A 23,516-nucleotide genomic window follows, 5' to 3' on the forward strand; every position below is an offset into this window, starting at 1 on the left:
AAATATTTTTTCTCAGTAAAATAATTTGAATAATTTCTAGTAAATTTATCTAATTTAAGAAAAATTCCATAAATATTTTTATAAAATTATGAAAAATTTGCAAATAAATATATACAACATTTATTTTGTTCGTTAAGTATTTGTGGCATGTATCGTTGAGTACAACAATTCAATGTCATAAAATGACATCTATGTAAAGTGCATGTTTTGTTGATCAACAGCAAAACAAATACGGAAAAACTTATCACAATTCACAATTTTGCTGTAGTTTTATGGAAACGAATATCCAAAGTGAATCAGAAAATGATCATAGATTTTTAATTATTAGCCAATTATACATAAAATTTTATAAAAATGGTTTGCTTGTTGTGTTATGAGACGAATCAAGATCTAATATCAGTAGACGGCGACCAAGGCAAAAAGACATCTATTTCATTCTTACTGCATAAATATTTTGGTTTTTTATTTGAGGTAAAAGATTCTTTCTTTTTCAAACGTTAAATTTAACAAACAACTGAAACTTTATCATATAATATTTCACAGATCGAACCATGTGATGGCGATTTATGTACGAAATGCTGGGAGAACACAATATCATTCCATAAATTCTATACACACATTAAATCTGTACATGAATTGATCGACAAAACCAAAGAAACCATCCATAGTGAACCAGTTAAAATAGAAATTGATGAACGCGATTTGAAAGAGGAAGAAAGTTGCTTTTCGGAATGTGATAATTGGTCATTTAATAGTGAACAGGATGATTTTGATCCAGGTCCAACGGGTAAATTTCATTTCTCTTTTTAATTTGAGACATTTTAAATCGAAGAATCTACTTTGATGAAATCTTGTCCAAAAAAAAAACAACAATTTTTACTACAAGTATATTTGCCATTTATAAAACTGTATAGATTCATCTGCCAATATAATACCACCACATATAGTCGAGATAAATGAAATCAAGGCGGAAGTTTCCATTGGAGAAAGACCGAAAAAGAAATCTATCAAACAGGAAAGCAAAAAAGTATCAAAGTCGTCGACGAAGTAAGTGGCAAACTTTTGGGTATTGTCAATACTCTGACAAATAATTGATTTTTTTTTAAATAACAGAAGCAAGCGTAAGAAATCCACACGAGGTCGTCCAAAGAAAGTTGTATTTACGTGCAAAATAAAAATGTGTCACGAAGAATTTGAAACTCAGGAAGAGCTTATATCGCACAAAGTCAATGCTCACAGACGAATTCAGTGCACACATTGTCCCGATCTAAAATTGGTCGTCGATCTGAACAAACATTTACGAAATTCGCATGGTATTTCACAGAATTCAATGTGCGAACATTGCGGTCAGGTATGTAAAAGAAATAATTTGAAACTTTTGCCGAAAAATGTGACACTAAATGCTTGCTTTTCAATACATTTGAAGGTCTATACAAACACACGAAGTCTACAGGTACACTTTCTTAAAAATGTTTTTTTTTTATTTGATTGTGACTAATTTATCCAAATGTAATTGTTCAATTTTAGGATCACATACAGAGAAAACATGAAATAACTGAGCCACTACAGTGTGACATTTGTAAAGAGTGGTTCAAATCTCGGGATACAATTCGAGCTCATATGAATTATGTTCACGTACAAGGACCACAGGCGTGTTCAATTTGTGGCAAAATTTCAGCAAATCGCAAAGCATTGCGAAAACATCAAACGATCCACATCGAAGCGTGGAAAGATCGTTTCAAATGTATTATTTGCGGTCGAGGTTTTCGTGATAGTACCAAACTCAAAGTAATTCATTTCAAACTAAAACCAATACACACTTACATATTAAAATATTTTTGTATGTTCATTCATTAGGAACATTCTTACATTCATTCGGGAATTACCGACGCGTATTTTTGTCAAGTAAGTCAAAAATGACATTTTCGTCACAAACATATTCAGCCGTAGAATATGTAAAAGATTTATTTTGTAAAATTGTTGATGCGATTATTTTTGTTTATAGTTTTGCGGTCAATCTTTTCGATTCGGATCATCACTCTCGGCGCATCGAATGAAGTACCATCCCATTGAAATGAGCCATGTCAAAGAACGGTTACAGCGCAAAAAGAACTTAGAATTTAAAGTTTAGTTTAAATCAATTGACTCATTTCATAAGGAGTCATTCACTTTTGTATGCATTCAATGATGAATTTGATTCTCTCATACTATTACAATACTTAATTCAAATATTTACATCAACTTAAGTACATGCTTCTCTCATTTCAAAAAGGAAATCAATTGGATTCGAACAAAATACTTCTTTTTAGTAATTCATCATTTTGACCACAAATAAATTGGTGGATGCAAGCCAAGCATACATTTAAGAAAAAATCTTTACTTAACAATATTTGACTTACTAGATTTTAATTGATAGTTTTTAAGAAGCTGATATTGTTTAAATAAGTTAAAAAAATAAATTCAATACACATTTCGATATCACAAAAAATCTTCTTAATTGTAAATCTTCCGTTTTTCGTTGAAAATCGACAAAGACAATTTCGGTGAACAAAAACATTCTCTGTCTATAATTTACACATTAACCGATAATTCGAGTAAGTATTGTCGACCAATAAGTACTCACATTTCATCTCTTATACTTACTCGCTGTCATATTGTAAGAGAAGGAAAGTCAAAACGATTTGTTGTTAGTTTGTTTTTCTTTTGGCAACCAAAGAAGATGCATTAAAATTATTAAACAAAAAAAATGGTTTGTTTATTATGCTTTGAGACCAGTGGCGATCACATCAATCTGTCGGGTGTGGAAGGTTCCATTTCGCAGATATCATCGATTGTATATAAATACTTCCAATTCATGTTCGAGGTGAATGGCGCTTGTTCGTAATTATTGTTCTGACGAATTTCATCTTTCGATTTTTCCATCTTATCCATAATATTTAGAGCGAACCTGCCCAAGGTGAAATATGCCGAAAATGTTGGATAAAAGTGGATATGTTTCATGCTTTTTATCAACACATCGAGGAAATTCAATCAAATTTAATAAAATCGGATCCATTAGTCGCTGAAAATCTTGATATAAAAAGTGAAGACACTTTGAGCCATATGCAAAAAGAAGAATCAAACAATGATACAAATTATGGTTTGGAGTTCAATGATACCCATTGGAACGATGATTTTGATGCAAATCAATCAGATGCCTCAACCAGTAATAAATTATTTTCCATCCTTTCACGTAACATGAATTTTGATTTTGTTTTCATATTATTCAAGATTCCAAAAGGGATATTGTAACCGTAGAATTTAGTATGAATGAACCGACTGAAGACAAACCGGCTGAAGACAAACCGACTGAAATAAAACCGATAAAGTCTAAAGTAGCGAAAAATAAAGCGACGACAAGAAAATATCAGCGGAAGTATGTGGTATTCAAAATTTACCGATGAAATAAAATGAACCATATGTAATTTCTTTTTTTTCTTCTCCTCTATAGAAAAAAATCATCGAAAACGAGTACAAATACATCTAATCAACATACGTGTCCGAATTCAAAATGTCGACGGAAATTCGAGGCAAAAGATACGCTCATTGCACATTGCGCACAAGAACATGCACGCTTTCATTGTACACATTGTCCAAATATTCGAATGTTTGCCGATTTATACAAGCATTTGCGTGACGTTCATGAAATAGTCGAAAACGCCATATGCGAACATTGTGGCATCCAATTCGGATGCAATCGAACGTTACAAGAGCATATCAAGCGAAAGCACACAGTCAGTGATCCGGTTCAATGTGATAGTAAGAAGTGCTCGAAAATAGATCAAGAGCGTTAGTTAATTATTTTTTTCGTATATTCGTTCTAGTTTGTAAAGAATGGTTTAAAAGTCGAGAAACGATTCGATCACACATGATTTATGTGCATATTCAAGGTATTTGAAAAATTAATGATAATGATTTTAATGTGGAAATGCTAACTAAACTGGTATTTTAGGACCACAAGCATGCGGCATATGTGGAAAAGTGTCGGCGAATCGAAAGGCTTTACGAACACATCTCACAATACATTCAGAAGCTTGGAAAAAATTTAAATGTGTGATTTGTGACAAAGGATTCCGCAGTAGTACAAAGCTTAGAGTATGACATTTTGAAGAAAAAACTATACACGTTTTGAATATTTTACAAAATTACAATATTATATACGGAAATTTGTTTGTTTAATATAGGAACACTCCTACATCCATTCGGGAAAAACCGATGCATACGTGTGTCAAGTAAGTGATCAACAATAAATGCAATTTAAAAAAAAAGTCAAATTAATTTTGAACAATATTTTTGTTTAGTTCTGTGGCAAAAGTTTTCGATTTAATTCTTCGATTTCCGCGCATCGAATGAAGTATCACCCAGCTGAAATGGCTCACGTCAAAGAGAGGCTACAACGAAAGCGTAATATGGAATTCAAAGTCTAACAGCAACAGCCTTGAACAGTATTTTTTGAATGTTCGTTTTACGTACATGATTTAGATAAGTTACAATATCCAAATTTAACAAGAGAATAAAATAAAGCGATTCCAATTTTGTTAATTTTACGTGATTACAAACTTTTTGAATGTATGATTAGATTATATGAAAGGATCACATGTGCGAGAAAGAATTGCGTGAAAAATTTGTGCGCTTATAGCTGCTTCGAAATTTTTTTATTATAGCTCAATGAAGAATTACAAAAAAGAGAAAAAAGATCGGTTCTAATGCGAAGGAAACAAATTATCCAACGTTATTTATTGATGCCATATATCGTTTCAATTTTGTAAAATATAAATTTCTACTTTTAATTAAAAAAAAAAATGGCAGTGACCTTTTCATTTTGAAAACAACTGTGGCGGTATTCTAGCCAAATAATTCCGATCGGAGTTTATTTAATTCGACCAAATGCTCTTCAGAGATGAAACGCTCAATGATTGTACGCGTGGTGATTGCCCGCTAGCGTCGTTATTGGTGCTGATCAATTCGATGTTTTCAAATACTTCAGTTGGGAAGAATATTGCGGTGATAAGGTTGACACCATCATCAGCAAATATTTCAATTGAAGCCACATCTAAAACAATAGTGCCGAAAAGTGTATCACTTGTACTGACTCGATCGGATGTCATTACTTTATTAGCAAATCGTTCGTGGAATGAAACATTTCCAGAATGCATACGATTAAATTCGTAGACATTTTTCTCAACATCAAATGCAAACGATACAAATTCGCCACGATTATTGCTGAATTGTAGACCGCATTTGCCTGTCGTAAGATTTGCAATGTCAATGGCATACTCCAATTTTAGCATTGAACCAGTTTTAAATGGAATTTGTTCGGTTAAATTGATTTGGTTGGCATTGATGTTGAACGGTGCTGGCATTGACCATGTTTGACTTATCTGTTTATTTAATTCTTCAACCGGCCGTTGGGTTAGATAAAGATCACCGCCAACAAATTTAATTCCCAATTCACGTGGAATTGTATATTGTCCACGCCATGTTGATGTTGGAATTTTGTCTGCATACAACCAATTTGACATCCAGCCAATTAAAATGACACGCCCCAGAGGATCATTATGATATGGAACAGCTGCATAATTATCAATTGCATCCTCTGCCCAATACATTTTTGATGTATTATAACTATTGAATCGGCTACCATTAAATTTACCGATAAAGTATTGGAAAAGGGATCCTTTTGCTTCACCATTTTCAGAAACTAATAGTACATCGTGTTGATTGTTTTGGTCATCTTTTAGGGTGACAAGTGCCGGACATTCCCACACACCCGATGTGTCTCCTTCTTCTGGATCAATTCCAAAATCACCAACCCATTCCCAATTTTTGAAATCCTTACTTTTGTAGAATGAAACTCGATCTTTAACAGCCAATGTCATGTAGTGCTCTCCCTCGTGCTCGAAAACATTTGGATCACGAAAATCAGTTATGCCCGGATTGTCAATAACTGGATTTGCATGATATTGCTTCCATGTGGTTCCATTGTCAAAGGAATATGCCATACCTTGAGATTGTTTATCACCGTCAACAAGCGAAAATAAGGCAACCATTGGAATGTCGGTGTGATCTTCCGTTGAATTTGGAGCAAAGTTGGTAACATTGTCTTTATCCAAAACGCAGCAACCACTGAATATTTGACCTTCATCGTAGGGCTCAATGGCAATAGGTAAATTCTCCCAATGAATCAAGTCGCTCGTTCTTGCATGACCCCAATGAATAGCCGATCCCATCTTGGTATCGTACGGATTGTATTGGTAATAGAAGTGATAATACCCATTAAAGTAAATTAAACCATTTGGATCGTTTGACCATTGAGTTGGAACGGAATAATGAAGTTGTAGACGATGTTTTTCATTGTAAGTTGCCTTATCAGCTACAACTGCCAATAAGGAAACTGTACAAAACAATAAAAATTTAACGAATAACTTTGACATACTTTCAAAAATGTTTGAAAATTGTTTTTGATGTAAACCGAATCGTTTGTGATCAGTGCACAAATTACAATGTGATTAGACCAAAGCTTCCATCTTTATTTATATGATTCGTGAATCAATGCAAAAGAAAGGAAATAATAAATTTGGCACTGATAAGAAACACTGATCTTTGTTTATGATGTGTGCGACATGTGTCTTCGGTTTTGTCTGCTTCTTTTGCATGGCAATAAAGTATTGTGATTTATAATGATTTAGATAAGTGCACACATTTTTTTGTGCGTCTAAGCACAATCATAAAAGTTCCATGAGTTTTATAGCATAAAGCGGAGTGTCACATCTCACGTGCAAATCTAGGGGCTTTTATCTTCAAATGTATACGATTTATACTGTAAATAGTGAACTATATTGCAAAATCATCTGTAATACGCGCAAATAAATGTGCATAACTGCATATATTTGGTGTATATTTCGTGTATATTTCGTCTATGGCATGTTATTTCATTCTCTTTTGTGCGGATCTTCTTCGATTCTGTGTAGCAATACTGTGTGTGTGTGTACACTGAAGTTTGAAATACATCTTATTCACTGGTATAGGCGAGAAATTTTAATCGTATATATGATGAATAGGACGTGAATATTGTGTATAAATTTGTATGAACGAATGATGAAAGCCCCTAGGTGCAAATGCTTCCAAACAAATAACTGGAACAATTTTGTTTTCTTTTATCAAATGTGAAATTTTTAAAATCAAGATATACTTTCACTCTTTGTGTCATGAAAACAAATGTGCTTTAAATAATTTCCATCAAAACTATTAGTAATTCCATTAGTAGTGAGATTTAGTCATTTAGTAGTTGAATTGAATTGTTATCATTTTTAAATAAATATATATTTTATCATCAGACATAAGACGTCAAACACTATGTTTGAATCAAGCACGATTCTTGAATATACGCAATAGCATATTCAAAACAATCAATTTATAGTTTGCAAATAAAATCGCATTGGAATTTTACCATGACAGTTGAGCGTGTGAATTGCGTGCAAAGGAATTCGCATGTCATCTTAATATTAAGTTTTACGGAAAACATATTTGTTAACCATGACAATAGCGATATTTAGCTTAAAAGATAACATTCTATTATGTACTCCCCATTTCAAATTAATTATTATGCCATAAAGTGAAAAAAAAATAACATCGTCTAGACTATTATGTTTTACAGGCTATTGCGAGAACTTTCATCGATCATCAAAAACAAGCGTGAGACAATTTCAAATAACTTCTTTTTCGACCTGTGTGGAAGATTTGATTTTCCGGGGCATCAATTTGTATTTTACACGTGCAAGTGATAAAACATCTAAATGGCCAAATGTCATTTATTGTTAGCATAACTTATAAGCCATAGTCGTTGATAATCGAAATTGAAACCAACATTTCTTGCACTCTCAATCAAAGTTAAAATGCCGTAATCTTGTAGGAAAATTATCATTGGACGCATGTTTTGAAATCAACCGCCAAAAATGACTTTGTATGACGACTCGACCTCGTAATGATGAGAAACCTGAGGACGAGATTTATGGGAAAACATAAGATTTTGGATGTTATCATCAAAATTATACATACATTTTCTTTATTATTTATATCTTAATCAATTTCACGTTATCACGTTGTTTTTAATATTTTAATTCGAAAAGCATTTACGCATATTGCTTCAAATCAAGTATCTTTCAGCTATTCCTTCATCTTCTTTATTTCTTAGATTATAACTATTGCGTTCATTCGATTTTTTCTTCGCAAACGGAATGTTGTACATCATCAAAATTTAATGACTTCATTGTATTCAAATTTAACATTTTTGAATCTTCTAAATACTTTTCTGTTTAAAAAAGAACTGAAAAACGTTATACATTCAAAATATCTTTTGGATAGAACGTACCCAAAATATGTTGACATCTGTCAAACAAATATAAAATCACATAAATATAAACAATAATCACATTTCACCTTCATCTCTGATATTCGAAATAAAGTTGATGAAAAAATCGCAACAAAAATGGAAAATGTGTGCCGATTGTGTGGATGTAAAAAAACTGGAAGGCAATTAATGCACAGCATTGACGATCAATCAATCGAACAGAAGCTAATCGATTGCTGTCGTTGGAAATCAAAATGTGAAACGTACAATTTACCGCGAAAAATTTGCAATTCATGCTCAAAAAATTTGGAAAAATGTTGGGAATTTGCCGAGAAAGTCGCACAAACACAACAAAATTTATTGGCACAAATAGCCAACACAAAACCAACGACACTTTCATCGTACACAAAATATGATTTTGATCAAAAGGAAATGAAAAAAGAGACTATAGAGAATATGGATGATTTCGAACAAAATCTTAGCGTAAATGATGTAGAACTTAATGAATTGAAAGAAGATCTCAAAATATCGTACACAGAAAATGTAGATGATTTTGAACAAAATCTCAGTGTAAATGACATTAAAGACATTGTCGATGTGGCCATGAGTCCGACCGTTCCATTTGATTACGATGATGATTTTCATGGAACAATGTCCGAGGAAAATTATTCCGAACCGTCAACAATTGAAGATGCAAAGCCGAGCTTAAGTGATATTCAATCGATGGACGAAACCCCAAATAAAAAGCACAAATTCGATATCAGATTATTGTCGGTTGCAGACAAAAACGATGATGGAACAGTGAAGAGAGCGAAAATTTTAGAATTAGGTTTGCACGATTGGTCAGAGATAAAATTGCGATGCTGCATGTGCCCGGAAACGTTTGAAACATATTATACATTGAGGCTGCATTACGACCAAAATCACAATCCTCAAAGTAAACTTCGAGTTCTTTGCCAATTTTGTGATGCACCTTTTGTTGGACGATCGGTTCTTATGCATGTTAGACGTGTTCATTTACCTTATCTGGAATATTGGTTTGTTTTTCATTTTTGAAACCATTTCGAATCATATATTGAAATCTAATACTCACTCAAGCAATTTTGTTTTGCACTTTCCAGCTGTAGAAGATGCAACATGTTCTATTGGGATTTGGATGCATTAAAAAAACATCAAAATGGCAAGCATACGAAGCCAAAGCCAGAAAATAGGATAAGCCACTTATGTGAGATGTGTGGAAAGAGCTGTGGTGGCAGAGCGGAATTGCGACAACATAAACGATCACATCTACCAATTGAACAACGACGAACATTCGAGTGTTATGTTTGCAAATCAAAATATACATACAGAAAAAGCTTGATACGTCACATGGAACCGGCACATTTCCATCGGTCCGTTAAACAATTTCAATGTGAAGTGTGTGCATTTCAGTTCAAAAGAGCCTATGCACTGCGACGACATTTAATGATCCATTCCGGTAAATTATATACAAGATCTTGAAATGTGGCTATTTTTTTGAATTCCCTTAATTGCATTTCTACCCTAGGTGAACATCCATATACGTGCCATTGTGGCAAAAGTTTTCGCACAAATTACCATTTAAAAGTTCATGAAAGAACACACACGGGTAGGTACCCAAATTGTGAATCTGCCGAAAATTGATGAAATTGTAATATTCTCTGTCTTTCAAGGTGAAAAGCCTTATGCTTGTTCATTTTGTGAATATCGCTGTTCAGCAGGGGAAAATATGACGAAACACATCAAACAACGACATAAAAATCATTTACAGAAGAAATAACACACTTTTTTGGCGTTCGAATCTCACTATGTTTCACCTCAACATATGACAACGGCATAATTTTTATGTATTTAGTTTAGCATTCTTTGTAAGAAAATTGATAAAATTTAAAAGAATAACTTCCAAGAGATTTTTTATGTGAAATTAAAGAAATGAAACATTTTTTTGTACGAAATCAAAGCGCCATCTATTGGATTCTACAATCCATATAAATTGAAGCATATGATGGGCTATGTTTGACAGTATCTTCTAGAAATTGGTTGTCAAACAGTGCACAGCAATAGTGTTTGCTTCACAAGGTAAGTTCGCATGTGAAATTTTTTATTTTTTTCTCTCAAATTATTCTTCAATTTTTGAATGACAATAAAAATATTAAAAAAAAAATACTTTTCATGAAATATAAATAAACGCTCAAAAATATTAATGGAAATATTCTGATGTTCCAAACTTTAGTTACCAATCATAAGTCATTTACAATTACGTAATGGAACCACAGAGTGTTGTGATATAAAAAGTCAAACTAATATGTGATTTACTTCATTTTTTTGCTTTTTTCTTTTGTTTTCAGTCAATCCATACAGCAAAAATGGGTCTTCACTTTGGTAATTTGTGGAAGTACTATGGTATGATTACATACACTATATCGCCGTTTGAGCAAAAGGCATTGAAAGGCGTAATTAACCCAGGCTTTCTTAATACATGCCGTCGAATCGCCGAAAATGTGCCATACATGGGTCCACGTAAGTTAGCCGACAAGAAAACTGTTCAAAATTCAATTTCGATCTAATTTTTCGCATTTTTGATCATATTTCATGTCAATTTTTATCGCCGATGTATTGCAGCCGCTCTTCTTAGTTACTTGGTCTACGAATGGGGAGAGCATGAAAACCATTTAACACATCGCAAAAATCCAGCTGATTACGAAAACGATCAATAAGCTTGTATTTACGGCGCGCTGGGGATGTTTGTCCAAAATGAAATATTCTGATGTAAAAAAAATGGAATGAAATAAATTGAACGTAGAGAATTAAAAAGAAAACAAATGTGTCTTTGTTTATTTTATTTATTTATTATTCATTTGGCATTGCAATGAACTTGCATTGAATATCAATAATTTAAATGCTTCTATGAAGAGCATTCGAACAGCGTATCTGGACATCGATGGTGTCATTTAACTGTATTATTCAAGAGAAAATTCGATAAATTTCACATGATTCGAAATGGGCAATTGTTCGTACAAAATATTTCTCTACGGTACTTTTTCTATCTTCATATCATATTTGTAGAAAATTTCACTTCGTTTTCACACATTTCCTTTTGTTTGTGTGTGTTTATGTGCCTCCCGATCTAAATGTGACAAACTGTCAAACTGTTTCACATACACGCCACACATAGACATCACCACAAAACATACTTACGCTAATACTGTCTTAAATAACAACGTCAAAACAGCGCACTATAAATCAGTGTTGGCATTGCGTCAACTTTGTGCAATTCTTTTTCATTCGTGCGAGTTTTGCCAGAAAATTTGTAATTTTCATCATCATCATATCATCAAGCCAACAACACAGTTAAATTGTTTCCTCATTTATTCGAAATCAATTGTCGCACACTATATTCGCAACTATATTCGACAAACATTGCTTCTACGTTCCTTTTGTACACACAATATTCAACCTCATCATCATCATCACACGTTTTGTTGTGTACATTTTTGTTTGTAATTGAAACAAAAAGTAGAAATAAAACTGTTCTCTCGAGAGATGCAAGAAAAATGGGAATTGTGAAAAGCAAATATTTAAGAAAATAAAAGATACACGAGGAAAATTATTTGAACATAACGACGAAGACGACGACGACATATCAAGTTGACGATTCGAACAAGTGGGATTTTTTTATCACAGTTTTGATACAAGAAAAGAAATTTGTGTGCATATACATTTTGTGTTAATTTTAATTTCCGCATTACACTTTCACAAACCGAATTATTGACCTTGAAAAATAAAACGCCAATCATTTTTTTTAGTTCTGCTGCAGAGCATACACACACGAAAATACAGTTATCCAAAGCTCTTATTAAAAAACTGTGGGCGGGAAAAAAGTAAAAGAAGAAAAAAAAAAACATTATATTCAACTTTTGATTAGTGGTGACAATTTGATTTAGAGGCAAAACAATAAAAAAAAATAAACAGAATGACAGACAGAACCGATGACGAGTTGCTCATCGAATTTAATGAATTTGTTCAGACAGAACCAGTAAATGGAGACGTTACAGCAACAGAAGGATCCGAACGACTAGCGGAATTAGGCGTAGTACAAATACTTGGAAAGTATGAAACACAAAAATCCAGAGAGGACGGCCGTTATTGTTGGGTCTGCTTTGTAAACGATGAAGAAGATGACGAAATGGACGCATGGGTTCAACCGTGCAAGTGTAGTGGCACAACGAAATGGGTGCATCAAAGCTGTCTACAACGATGGGTGGACGAAAAACAAAAAGGAAACGCATTCAAACGTGTAAATTGTCCACAATGTCGTACCGAATATATTATTGTTTTTCCAGAAATGGGAACATTCGTTAGCATTTTAGAAGGCATTGATTCAATCATCAAACGGCTTAGCCCCTTTTTGGCGGCTGGTGTAATTGTTGGTAGCCTATATTGGACCGCCGTCACATATGGTGCTGTTACGGTAAGAAAAAATGTTTAATTAAACGTTTTATAATTAATTAATATGTTAAGCAAATGACATATGACATTCTCTTATTTGCGACAATCAATTTTTTTGTTTTGCATTTCGATAATCAACGGTAAAAAGTCATTTCAATTTAACCTTGAACCAAAAAAAAAACATTCGTCATTCGTTCGCTTTGAATTGAAAACTTATAAGAATTATCCATTTCGGCAGGTTTTACAAGTATTTGGTCATAAGAATGGTTTGGATATGTTAGAACGTGCCGATCCACTTGTGCTTTTAATCGGTCTGCCAGCCATTCCAGCTGGTCTCATACTTGGACGAATGATTTGCTGGGAAGAAATGCTATTGCGGTTTATTCAAAGTAGACAAAATATTATAACCCGAAAATTTCCATTTATGAATCTACTTCTACCAACAATGTAAGTATTGCATCACCCAACAACACATTTCTCACACCCATTTCACAATGAACAAAAATCATTATTGACTTTTTTTCAGTGAGGAAACATCAAACATTATTGAAGAGAATGCCAACGGAAATCAAAATCAACCACCAGCTTTGATCGATCCGTTATCAGCGACGAGATTATTTTGCGGTAAATAAAACTTTTCAAATCAAATAAAAATTGTTATAAATTCAAGTAAAATACATTATTTCCATGCGGTTTTTAGGTGCATTATTAATGCCAACAGCATCGGCGATTGTGGGACGGGTATTTTTTGAATCAATACAGAATAATCTACATCGAACATTAATTGGTGGCCTTTCATTCATCGTTGTCAAAGGAGCATTGAAGATTTATTTCAAACACAAACAAAATAGACGTAAAAAGCAACGGAAAATTCTCGATTTTACCGATGAAAATTTGCGACAAGCACGTGGCCAGCAACAGCACTATCACAGTCACAGCGATGTTTCAAATATGGATAATTCATATTAAAAATTTGTTTATCTTCAACAATACATACATATAAAAACAAAATGAAGAACGAAAATGCCATAGAATAGATGACTCGGATTTGGCTTATATGAAAGATTCGACGATTTCATCAATTGATATTTATACATAGAAAACAAACGTGTCGCACGATTTAATGTTATATTTGGTAAAAAAGATAGCAAATAGTGATTAAGTAAGGACAAAAGGTATTTGTGGGTGACGATTGTGAACATTCTATCTGTGTTTTTTTTCTCTGTATCTATTTTGCCATTTAAATTCAAACATTTACACAATTTTTTTTTTTTTTTGAATAACAGAGATAATGTGATAAAAGAAGAGTAAAACTATGTAATTTTGAATGCTTAGGCTTCTTTGAGATGACATTTTGATTTCGGACTCGAACAGCCATAAGCAACCCTCAATACTAAATACACACATACAGAGTTGGAAGTTTAATTGAATTTTGCCACTTAGGTCACGATAAATTCAAAATCATTTCAACCGAAGAGAGTCTTTCATATGTAACAACAACACAGAAACAAATATGAACTGCATTATCGATGGTTGATATCGATACAGGCACAAAGTGTACACAAACTTAAAAATTCAATATTATTGTATGAATAATGCTTTCGCAAATAGTGCTTTTTTTTAATGGACAGAAAACAAAAAATAAAACCAATGAATTTTAATAGGACAAAATAGAGCCCAATAATGTTGAGGAAATAAAGAAATTAGGATCTTCTATGGCAAAAGAAGAGAAGAAATTTTTAGAAGAAAATAATTCATAAAAAATGTTGGATAATTAAATTATTTTGATATATTTCGTCTTTTCTTGTAAGCTTTGCGGCAAACTTAAAAAAGCGTCACATTTAATGTTTATTGTTCTTATTGCATTAAAAAAAATAGAGAGAAAAAACATCAACATTAACCACAAAGGAGAACGTTTTTTTTTATCTTGGTCAACCATGATTGCTTTTTTTTATTTCAGAAATGAAACGATAACGCAACGTTACGGCGATTTTTTTTCCTTTTTTTGAACTCAGAAAACGGTAAAACAAAACTAAAATAAAAGAATATATTAATAAAAACCATTGGAGTGTTTGCCTCTTTTATTTCGCTGTAAAATTTTACGATGCGCATTTTTTGCTATAACACTTGCCAAAGAGTTTCAATTCAAGGAGTATTGACGACCATATCTGCCCAGCTAAAGTTTAACGAACCATGATGTAAATTTCCGGATAATTTTTGGTAATCAACCAATCTGATTATAGTTTTCGGTTATTTGATTATCGCGTTCTAATTTCATTTACTCAAACCGGCCAACGTGCAATATCATCCATTTGTTTGGTTTTACGAGAGACAAATCGGCGATGCAAATTATAATCAGCCATAAAAATTGAAAGTAATCTTTGAGATTTATCACTTACTTATTGCAATGGTAGTCGAAGAGCTAACGTTAATAAAGAAAAATAATAAAACTTGCACCACATCGATATTATCTCTTTGAGAAATTTACTTTTAATTTTGAAGCTTTGTGCGGTGATATCCAAGGTCGTTTTTATTTCTTGTCGCAAAATACAAAAAAGAGATTTTAAGTTTGCATTAAAACATAATCATGGTCAGTGTGGGGACAAGTATTAGTCAAATGAAAAAGACAAACCATGGCCAAAAATGGCCAGATATTTTCAGCATCCAAATATTGTCAATATATTTTTAATTGCCCATATCTAAATTGAATGACATTGCCCAGAATCTGGAGAGTGGTTTTTCATCTTCTCCTTGTCATCGTTTTGTTTATTTCTTTTCGTGTGTGTTTGGCGATATTCGGTTGGGCGATACACGACTTGCAAATGCCCAACAGCTCTTGTGGTGATTGCAAACATGCTTCTATTGTTCAATTCAACGATAATCAACATATGCCAACTCACACATTACCGCAAAACATTCGCGCAACAGTATCAAAATTCCATACGCAGCACACGCAGTAAAGAAAACCAAAATCAAAACGTACCAACAGCAACCATTCAACATAAAGACTGAAAGAGAAATATACCGTACGACAACAACGATTTCAACGACGTCGACGACGAAGACCGTTGAGAGAGAAAGAAGCAGAAAGTGAGTGGCAAATTTATTCGCTGAAGAGAAGAAGAGGAAGAAAAAAAACGCCATACATCGAATTGTATATCGTTGCTTACTTTTTTCGGTCTGATACAATGTTCAGGTCTTCAGTATGATCTGAGCGCACATGCAGTCAATGCGAAATTTTAAACACACGCGGGATGTAAGTAAATCAAAGGAAAATTAAAAACTGACCAGAAGCGGTGTTCACCCTGATACTGAATAACGAAGAACAAAAAAAAATCTGTTCTTTGGCTGGAGACGATTTTTTTTGTTGTTGTTGAAGAATTCACAATAAGTTTAGGATTTTTTCAAAAAAAAAAAAATCCGTTACATGAAAATCGAATTAAAAGTTTTCAGTGAATATTTTCATTGAATTGAATGAATTTTGTAATTGGTTTCCACAGTTGGAAAACAGAAGTGCAAAGTCATTAATCGAGTGGCAAAAAAGGACCAACCGAATTTTATTTAATTTTGTTTTATTTTTTGTCAATTTTTCGATTTCGGGATATGTGCAACGGTGTGATAACAGAAAATAAAAGTGTGAATCAACTTCAGTGCAGTATAAAACTATCATCGATTTGACTCACTCAGGATGAGTCTTATTAAGCAAAGACTTTGAATCATCGCCAATGGATTTTTCGTTTCATTACCGATATTATATCTCTTTTTTCACTCATAACATGATCACCGCATAATTATCATCGTCGACCAAAATCGATAGTGTTTGGAAAAACATTGAAAGTGAAACGAAGAAAAAAATCAATTATAAGAAATCAGTTAATGAGTGATTGAAAATTGATTATTTAAAACGAAAAACAAAAACTGGATTAACTGGGAGCGAGGCAAAGCGAACGTTTAATAACAGCAGCGGTGTGCGCACACGCGCAATTTGTGGCGCTCAATTTAAATGAGATCAAAAACCTGATCGAAAACGGTATGTTTTAACATAGCAAATAGTCTTAGATCGTTCTCTCTCATTTCAATCGGAACGAGCATGAGAATTTCACTTTGCGTATATCTATGATTAGTCAAATGTAAAAAAAATGGATAATATATGATTATTTGATGAGCGATCGCGAATTGACGAATCATATATTTATCTATTTTCCATATTCATTTCTTTTCTATCTTGCCATCAGATGAGATATCTATAAGTGAGAGATATGAAGAAAGAGCGTGTGCATGTGTTGTTTTAGGTTAGTGGAAAGTAAGAAAAAAAACACACACACAAATTGCAGTGGCCAATGCTTTCGATTTTACTTTCTTCTGCAGCTCACTGAACTGGTCATTAGCTTATTTAGAAACGTTGTCAAGAATAATAAAAAAAACTAATGTTATTATTAGTTCAATAAAATTTATGGAAAAATGAGAAAGAAGTTCCGTGAAAGTGGAAACTGGGTGAAGAAAGTTTATTAGATAGACAGATAACCTTAGCATTGAAAAAAATCTTTACTAAACCACCATGCATGACGCTAGCGCAGAGTGATTGTCATCAATTTTCAATTATCTATGATAGTAAAATGCCATCGGGCAACAGCCGTAAATTATGTCATCACCGTTTAAATCGGAAGCTGTATGAATTCTAATACACATTTTTTTTCATCGATCCATATCGCTCGAACATTTTTCTTTTCTTCCGTTAACAAAGCAAACGAACTTATCCATACGCCATGCGTCACACACAATTTTAAATGCCAAAGTATTTATTTTATAATTAAGACAACAATAAATGAGCAAAAGAGAAACTGAAATTGAAAGAAATGCGCCGGTGATTTTTTTAAATTGAGCCTGATACTTCAAAACGAAAACAAAAAATTGTCGAAAAATTGACATCTGTACAAATGATATGTCGTTTGAAATCTCTGATATTCGAACACACTTCTGGAATTGTTTGTATTTTATGTTTCGTCGTCTCGATTTCTTCGGTATTCGACACCGGGCGAAAGAGAGACCGACATCGCTTAGGCTCTATATCCGATATAATAAATCATATCTCTCTAGCGTCTATTAATCGCTTTTGCGTGCCATACGCCCGTAATGTATTCTGTCATTATTTTTTTTTAATCGCCAAAGATAAATAGTAACAATGTGTTCAGTTTAAGTTTTTTTTTGCTTTTTTTGTATTCATGTTTGTTATTGTTGTTATATAAAAAAAAATAAGGAACGCGTGTAATATCGTAAATTGAGAGGAAAAACATATCACAAATGCATTGGATGGAAATAACCCAGAAAAAAAACATTGTTCAAAGTATAAAATCAACAAAAGCACAACAAATAAAAATATTTAGTAAAAATGAAAAATTAAATCAATCATAAATTGAAAATTAATTTTACCTCCTGTATAGCGGATATGAACATTGATTTATCGCCAAAAAAACAAAAAAAATGCTTTTATTTCTTCGCGTATTATTTAAATCTCCCTCCGGTCGATCACATAATGACAATTCTGTGCGTATGTTTGTACTGTTTTTTCTCATTGCATTAAAATTACATATTTGCCAAGATAACAGTGGAAATGGCCATTCACCACTATCACCATTAATCGTGCATGAAAAAAAGATCAATACACACATTTATTGAATGACCCTTGTAATTGATGCAACACACATTTAAATGTCGACGCATTTTTATATGATCGAACAATAAAACGGAGTTTCTTTTGAGAAATAAAAAAAAAACTTTTGTCGTTAAATGTCAAAATGTGTTTGTTTTTATTCAAAATCTTGATTGTTTTTCATGGAATTTTCTTAATTTAATTGCCAAATTACTTGTTTTGGTAAGTAAGAAATATTGCTTTTGGCAATGCATTCAATGAGAGACTTTTTATTGTAATAACAATAAAATCGAAAGAAAATGATCAAAAAGAGTCTGAATAAAATTATGGGAATGTTTTTGAACGTGTTTAATAAAAAAAAATCGCAATAAACAATGAAACGAAATAACATCATCGATCATCGAACAAAAGTTGACAAAAAAGACAATCGTGGAATAAAATAAAAAAAATCTAGAAGAAAATGTGAAAAAGTTGAAATGACATTGGGAAGAAATCACATGAACATGGGAATATTTTTGTCTTAATTCACAAAAATTGACGCTTTTTTAGCAATTAGAAAACATCATTCGGACATAAAACCATTCGGATGAAAGTGCTCAGTATGACATTCTTTTTGTATTTGTCTCTCAAAAGCGGAGAGTGAAAATTGCTTTGTGCCAATTTCACAATAACTCGACTTGTTTTGCCTCTCAATAAATGAAAATAAAAATATCATTCAATCATTTATGAATCATTAATTAGCAACAAGACAATACCGATTTACAGGCAAAACAAATACAAAGCAACAACAACAACAAGAAAAGTGTGCATAATGCGACAACACAAATGAAAATTGATTAGATTTTATCGACGCATAAAATTTAAATTCTTCGTTTGTATGTATAAATTTATCGAACAAAAGCCCATTGATACAATGTCATTTTGGCCGCGTGCTGCAAAATTCAAATCTACCAGCAATACTGCATACGATTATTATGCATAAAATCGATGTTTAATCATAGCTATTTGAAAATGTATAAAATTTTGCGCCAAACTGTTTCTTTTTTTTTTCAGCATTAAACTGGTTTATAAACAAGAGAGAAAAAGAAAGATTTGAAATATATGCACCAAATGAAACTAAAAAAACACACACACATATGATTATATTGCTGCTTCTGATCATTTCTGCTGCCATTGCTGGTGCCTAATGTGTGTGTCTCGTTTTGCTTCTTTTCTCTTTCGATTTGCTTCGTGTGACAAACTAATAACTGCTTCAAATATCTTGTACGGGACTATGACCGCAAATCATACGCTAAATTGTGGTATCTTACAATACCATTCGATCGCTCGATTTTTTTATTGGCATCGCTCTTTATTTCATTTTATTTTTTGGTGGTGGATAACGTGTGAGAAGCCGATTGAATGCAATTCGGTTTTTTGTTGTTTAGCTTTTAACAAAACACTATATTTACACATTTAATGCAAAACACAGTGTGTGCACTTTGTGCAATATATGATTATATTATTGCCGCATTTCGAAACCACGTGCACAGGTAAATTTACGATCATTGTATATAACAATAATAATTATCGATCATTGGGATGAACGATGGCAAATGAACACAAAAATTATGTCATTACATGATCTTTTCGTTAATTTTACAAAAAATGATCCGAAATGGGTTTTGATGGAAAGGGGTTGCAAATTGCGTTCACAACTCATTAAGAATGAAATTGAATGGACGTGTCACATTTTATTTGTTTCTAAAACCAACTTCATGAAGCACGAATATAGTTTTTTTTAAAGCTTCCCTTGTAAAATAATGTACGGCAGTGTACGGAGATATATTTCTCTGAAAACGGATCCTTTTTAGCCATTCTCATAATTTAGCCCGAATTATTGATTTTCTAAAATGTTCCCATAATGAAATTGATGTCAATCTTTCCACAAATTAGAAACTACAAAACAAGGAAAAAAATATATTTGTTTCAAAATTTACTACATCAAAAAGTTAAGTTAGCAATTGCTCCAACATTGGAAGAAAGAGGAAGAGAGAGAATTTTGCATGTATGTTGTGTGTGACGCTAATGAAGCGTCAGCTTGTCATAGAGCCTTACACCAAATGTAAATGTGCACTTTCGTAGCAAAAAAATTCCCTATTTGGCATACAAATTGGCTCAAAACACTGAATATATACAAATATTCTCACCTTTGGCGTTTTAAATAAAAACCCACTAAATATATTGATTGCGAGCATTAATTGTATCTCGCTCAGTATATATGTAAGGGAAGACCGTGTAAAGTGGGCATAGTTTTGTTTTTTGGCCAAAAAAATTTCAAATATAAAAATATCGAAGAATATGATATACCGTTGGAAAGGTATTGTTTTGGGCAACAACTTTGCCAAAGAAAGTAGTTTGATATCGCTTCAAACAAATTTTTTTTAACGATTTTCTAGAGACATGATTTTCGGCAAAAAAAAATTTACCGTGTAAAGTGAGCAGCCACTAAAAAGTTTTGAAAATTTCTGGAAAAGTACAAAAATGTAATTAAAACACCAAAATATTGTTGTTTATTGCGTGTTAATTTATTCACTTGTCAGTTTCAACTTTTCTGTGTACTACTAGTTTTGATGTAAACTTGAACTTGTTCAAAATCAGACTGAGTCAAGTGCACAAAATTCGCCGATTATATACCCAATCTATATATTTGAGATACAATCAATTTTTGATACAGTTTCCTTGAAAAAACCACAAAAAAATGACATTCTGAAAGTTTGATGAGATTTCAATCAAAAGTAGGGGTACCTCCCATACAACATTTTCATGGGAGGTACCCTTAATCGAATATTTTGTATGGGAGGTACCCTTAATTTTGGTTGAAATGTCTCCAAACCCTCCGAATGTTATTTTTTGTGAAAAAATAACCTGTGCAAAGTTTCACGCCATTAAGGTAGCATACAGACATGGCTCCACTGTGTCCATAACATATAGAAATAGCACTAAATAGTGTCGATATCTATACTATATCGGTGCACTATATATGGACGATATTTCCGCAAGACACCGTAACTCACAATCGAAGTGAGTGCGGACGGCAAAAATGTTGACGCATACACACAGTTCTTTCTACTGCCGCACGGCAACTTGTGATTTTTACCGTCTATACTCACTTCGATCGTGCGATACGGTGCCGTGCGGCAATATCTTCCATATATAGTGGATCGATATAGTATAGATATCGACACTATTTAGTTCTATTTTTATATATTATGGACACACTGCATGGCTCCCATACAAAAATCCTAATTTTTTGTGACTTTAGTTATGAAAAGCAGACAATATATTGAACTAACTGGTCAGTTGAGCTGACAGTACGTTAGCCAGCTAAATGGACTCAAACAATAGAAGTTATTGTGACAAACAAGAAAAGTGATTCATCATTAAAACAATAACGTCTATTGTTTTAGCCCATTTAGCTGGCTAACGTACTGTCAGCTCAACTGACCAGTTAATTCAATATATTGCCTGATGAAAAGTGTTTCAAAAATAATTTTTATGGCAAAATTAACGTCAGACATATTTTTTATAGTGTTTTGTTAGAAAATAGAATACTTTCAAATGTCGTACAAATGGGTTCATCATGAAAGTGTGAAAACTCTTTTCTCGGGTACTTCTGCTATTAAATTGAAGAATATTTCGTTGCCAAAGTTGAAACATATTTTTTGGTCTCAAACTTTACGCCGCTTGAAAGACTTGAAAAATCGAACAAATATTATTTTGAACTTTCTTAATAAAATACGCAACTACCACCGAAAAAGTTCGTCTTACTCCCGTAAGACTCTTTATTTTGTGAGAATTTTATAGCAAAAATCCGAAAAATTAAGAATATTTTAGAACATTCCCCAAAGACCACGAATAACCATCCAAATGAGTCCAAAGAATGTTATAAAATATTGTGAAACAAAATTAAGAATTGCTCACTTTACACGGTATCGAGCTGCTCACTTTACACGGATGACACCATTTTTTTGGTTTAGATCTATTTTTTCACATTTCATGTAAAATGTTCGGATTCAGTCTGCATATCAAAATTCATGAAAAATACAATTCATTGAATATATTTAGCTTGAAAATGCGTTGAAAATTGATGACTTTATGCAGATTTCAAAAAATCAAGAAATTTTTTTTTCCATAATTTCTCAACGTGATGTTCGGTAGAGATACGAGAAATTCATGTTTTCGCTTCGGTATTTTATGAAAATTGAGGCATGGATGAGACAAACATTTGACGTGTAAGCGCTTGTTATTCCAACGCAATATACAAAAAAAATTGCGAGTGCTCACTTTACACGGGTGCCCACTTTACACGGTCTTCCCTTATATATTTTGGGGTATATTACGAGTTGTATAGTAGTTCTTTGATCTGTAAAAAAGACGCCGAACCGGATTGATCGTTGTTCAACGTAATTTTATGTGACATTAACCGTGCAATATTTTTTTTTACAATATTACATTTAAATGGATTTCATTGGAGTCTTCAGAGTACAAGTCGAGTTCATTGGTAAAAATGTACTTTTTTTTGAATATTACAGTATCTATTTGTAACAAGCGTACGATTGATCCCGATTTGATCTTAAAATGTTTTTATGTAGTTCAATGATTGCATTATTGGCACTACATTTTGCTTTCATTTGGTCGATCACATGAGAGTGGTGCACGCACTCTCTGGTCAGCAAGAAAAAACTTAATTAATATGTAAAAATGTAATATTAATATAAAGCAAGCAGTGTTTTTTCTTCTTTAGAAAGAGAATAAGCGAGAGAGAAACAGAGCAAAAGCACTCCAACATGCACACATATTGCAAGTAAATATATGAGATATGAGGCCGTGGCTGCTAATTCGACCGAACGAATATCAAAGAGAAGAAAAAAAAATTACGAACACAGAGAAAAAACAAATAAATAACAAAAACAACGATAACGGTGCGAACATTCACTTTCGGTTGGTGCTGCTGAAGCTGTTAAGCTA

The 23,516-nt window shown here is 32.7% G+C and overlaps 7 protein-coding genes across 10 annotated transcripts in view; 6 read left to right on the plus strand and 1 right to left on the minus strand.

Moving 5' to 3' along the window:
* Positions 1–210: 210 nt before the first annotated feature.
* Positions 211–2,459, plus strand: LOC116352515 (zinc finger protein 99-like). Its single transcript, XM_031785168.1, has 8 exons — positions 211–471; positions 544–787; positions 915–1,047; positions 1,114–1,351; positions 1,427–1,453; positions 1,528–1,788; positions 1,858–1,905; positions 2,006–2,459. Exons 1-8 carry the CDS (start codon positions 355–357, stop codon positions 2,129–2,131), a joined length of 1,194 nt encoding a protein of 397 aa, XP_031641028.1. The 5' UTR covers positions 211–354; the 3' UTR covers positions 2,132–2,459.
* A 207-nt stretch (positions 2,460–2,666) lies between these two features.
* On the plus strand, positions 2,667–4,586 carry LOC116352542 (zinc finger protein 90-like). Of its 2 annotated transcripts, none has more exons than XM_031785227.1 (8): positions 2,667–2,863; positions 2,941–3,205; positions 3,271–3,415; positions 3,491–3,798; positions 3,864–3,929; positions 3,992–4,134; positions 4,224–4,271; positions 4,341–4,586. In XM_031785227.1, the coding sequence occupies exons 1-8, from the start codon at positions 2,747–2,749 to the stop codon at positions 4,464–4,466; spliced, it is 1,218 nt and encodes a 405-aa protein (XP_031641087.1). In that variant the 5' UTR covers positions 2,667–2,746; the 3' UTR covers positions 4,467–4,586. The 2 variants fall into 2 exon arrangements, with proteins under 2 accessions (XP_031641087.1, XP_031641089.1); XM_031785229.1 differs by having other exon boundaries at positions 3,494–3,798.
* Positions 4,587–4,913: 327 nt separating this feature from the next.
* LOC116336789 (levanase-like) lies at positions 4,914–6,269 on the minus strand. Its single transcript, XM_031760920.1, has one exon. The coding sequence runs from the start codon at positions 6,267–6,269 to the stop codon at positions 4,914–4,916; it is 1,356 nt and encodes a 451-aa protein (XP_031616780.1).
* Positions 6,270–8,450: 2,181 nt separating this feature from the next.
* LOC116352276 (zinc finger protein Xfin-like) lies at positions 8,451–10,457 on the plus strand. Of its 2 annotated transcripts, XR_004202278.1 has the most exons (5): positions 8,451–9,426; positions 9,511–9,866; positions 9,936–10,016; positions 10,081–10,275; positions 10,369–10,457. XR_004202278.1 is itself a non-coding variant. In XM_031784757.1 (4 exons), the coding sequence occupies exons 1-4, from the start codon at positions 8,528–8,530 to the stop codon at positions 10,185–10,187; spliced, it is 1,443 nt and encodes a 480-aa protein (XP_031640617.1). In that variant the 5' UTR covers positions 8,451–8,527; the 3' UTR covers positions 10,188–10,303. The 2 variants fall into 2 exon arrangements, 1 of the variants encoding a protein (XP_031640617.1); XM_031784757.1 differs by lacking the exon at positions 10,369–10,457 and having other exon boundaries at positions 10,081–10,303.
* LOC116352277 (cytochrome b-c1 complex subunit 8) lies at positions 10,371–11,230 on the plus strand. Its single transcript, XM_031784758.1, has 3 exons — positions 10,371–10,486; positions 10,756–10,927; positions 11,030–11,230. Exons 2-3 carry the CDS (start codon positions 10,774–10,776, stop codon positions 11,122–11,124), a joined length of 249 nt encoding a protein of 82 aa, XP_031640618.1. The 5' UTR covers positions 10,371–10,486; positions 10,756–10,773; the 3' UTR covers positions 11,125–11,230.
* Positions 11,231–11,601: 371 nt separating this feature from the next.
* Positions 11,602–14,763, plus strand: LOC116352543 (E3 ubiquitin-protein ligase MARCH5-like). The gene is made up of 4 exons (XM_031785230.1): positions 11,602–12,878; positions 13,095–13,303; positions 13,383–13,480; positions 13,557–14,763. The coding sequence occupies exons 1-4, from the start codon at positions 12,381–12,383 to the stop codon at positions 13,823–13,825; spliced, it is 1,074 nt and encodes a 357-aa protein (XP_031641090.1). The 5' UTR covers positions 11,602–12,380; the 3' UTR covers positions 13,826–14,763.
* A 1,297-nt stretch (positions 14,764–16,060) lies between these two features.
* LOC116336839 (serine-rich adhesin for platelets-like) overlaps positions 16,061–23,516 on the plus strand; it is a 42,074-nt gene continuing 34,618 nt past the window's right edge. For both annotated transcript variants that reach the window (XM_031760990.1, XM_031760992.1), the window contains exon 1: positions 16,061–16,886. The gene's annotated coding sequence lies outside the window, so the exon portion shown is untranslated. The remainder of the gene's footprint in view (positions 16,887–23,516) is intronic.

Source organism: Contarinia nasturtii, unplaced genomic scaffold, assembly GCF_009176525.2.
Source record: "Contarinia nasturtii isolate CC-2019 unplaced genomic scaffold, AAFC_CNas_1.1 Cnas_scaffold_187, whole genome shotgun sequence".
Lineage (NCBI taxonomy): Eukaryota > Metazoa > Arthropoda > Insecta > Diptera > Cecidomyiidae > Contarinia > Contarinia nasturtii.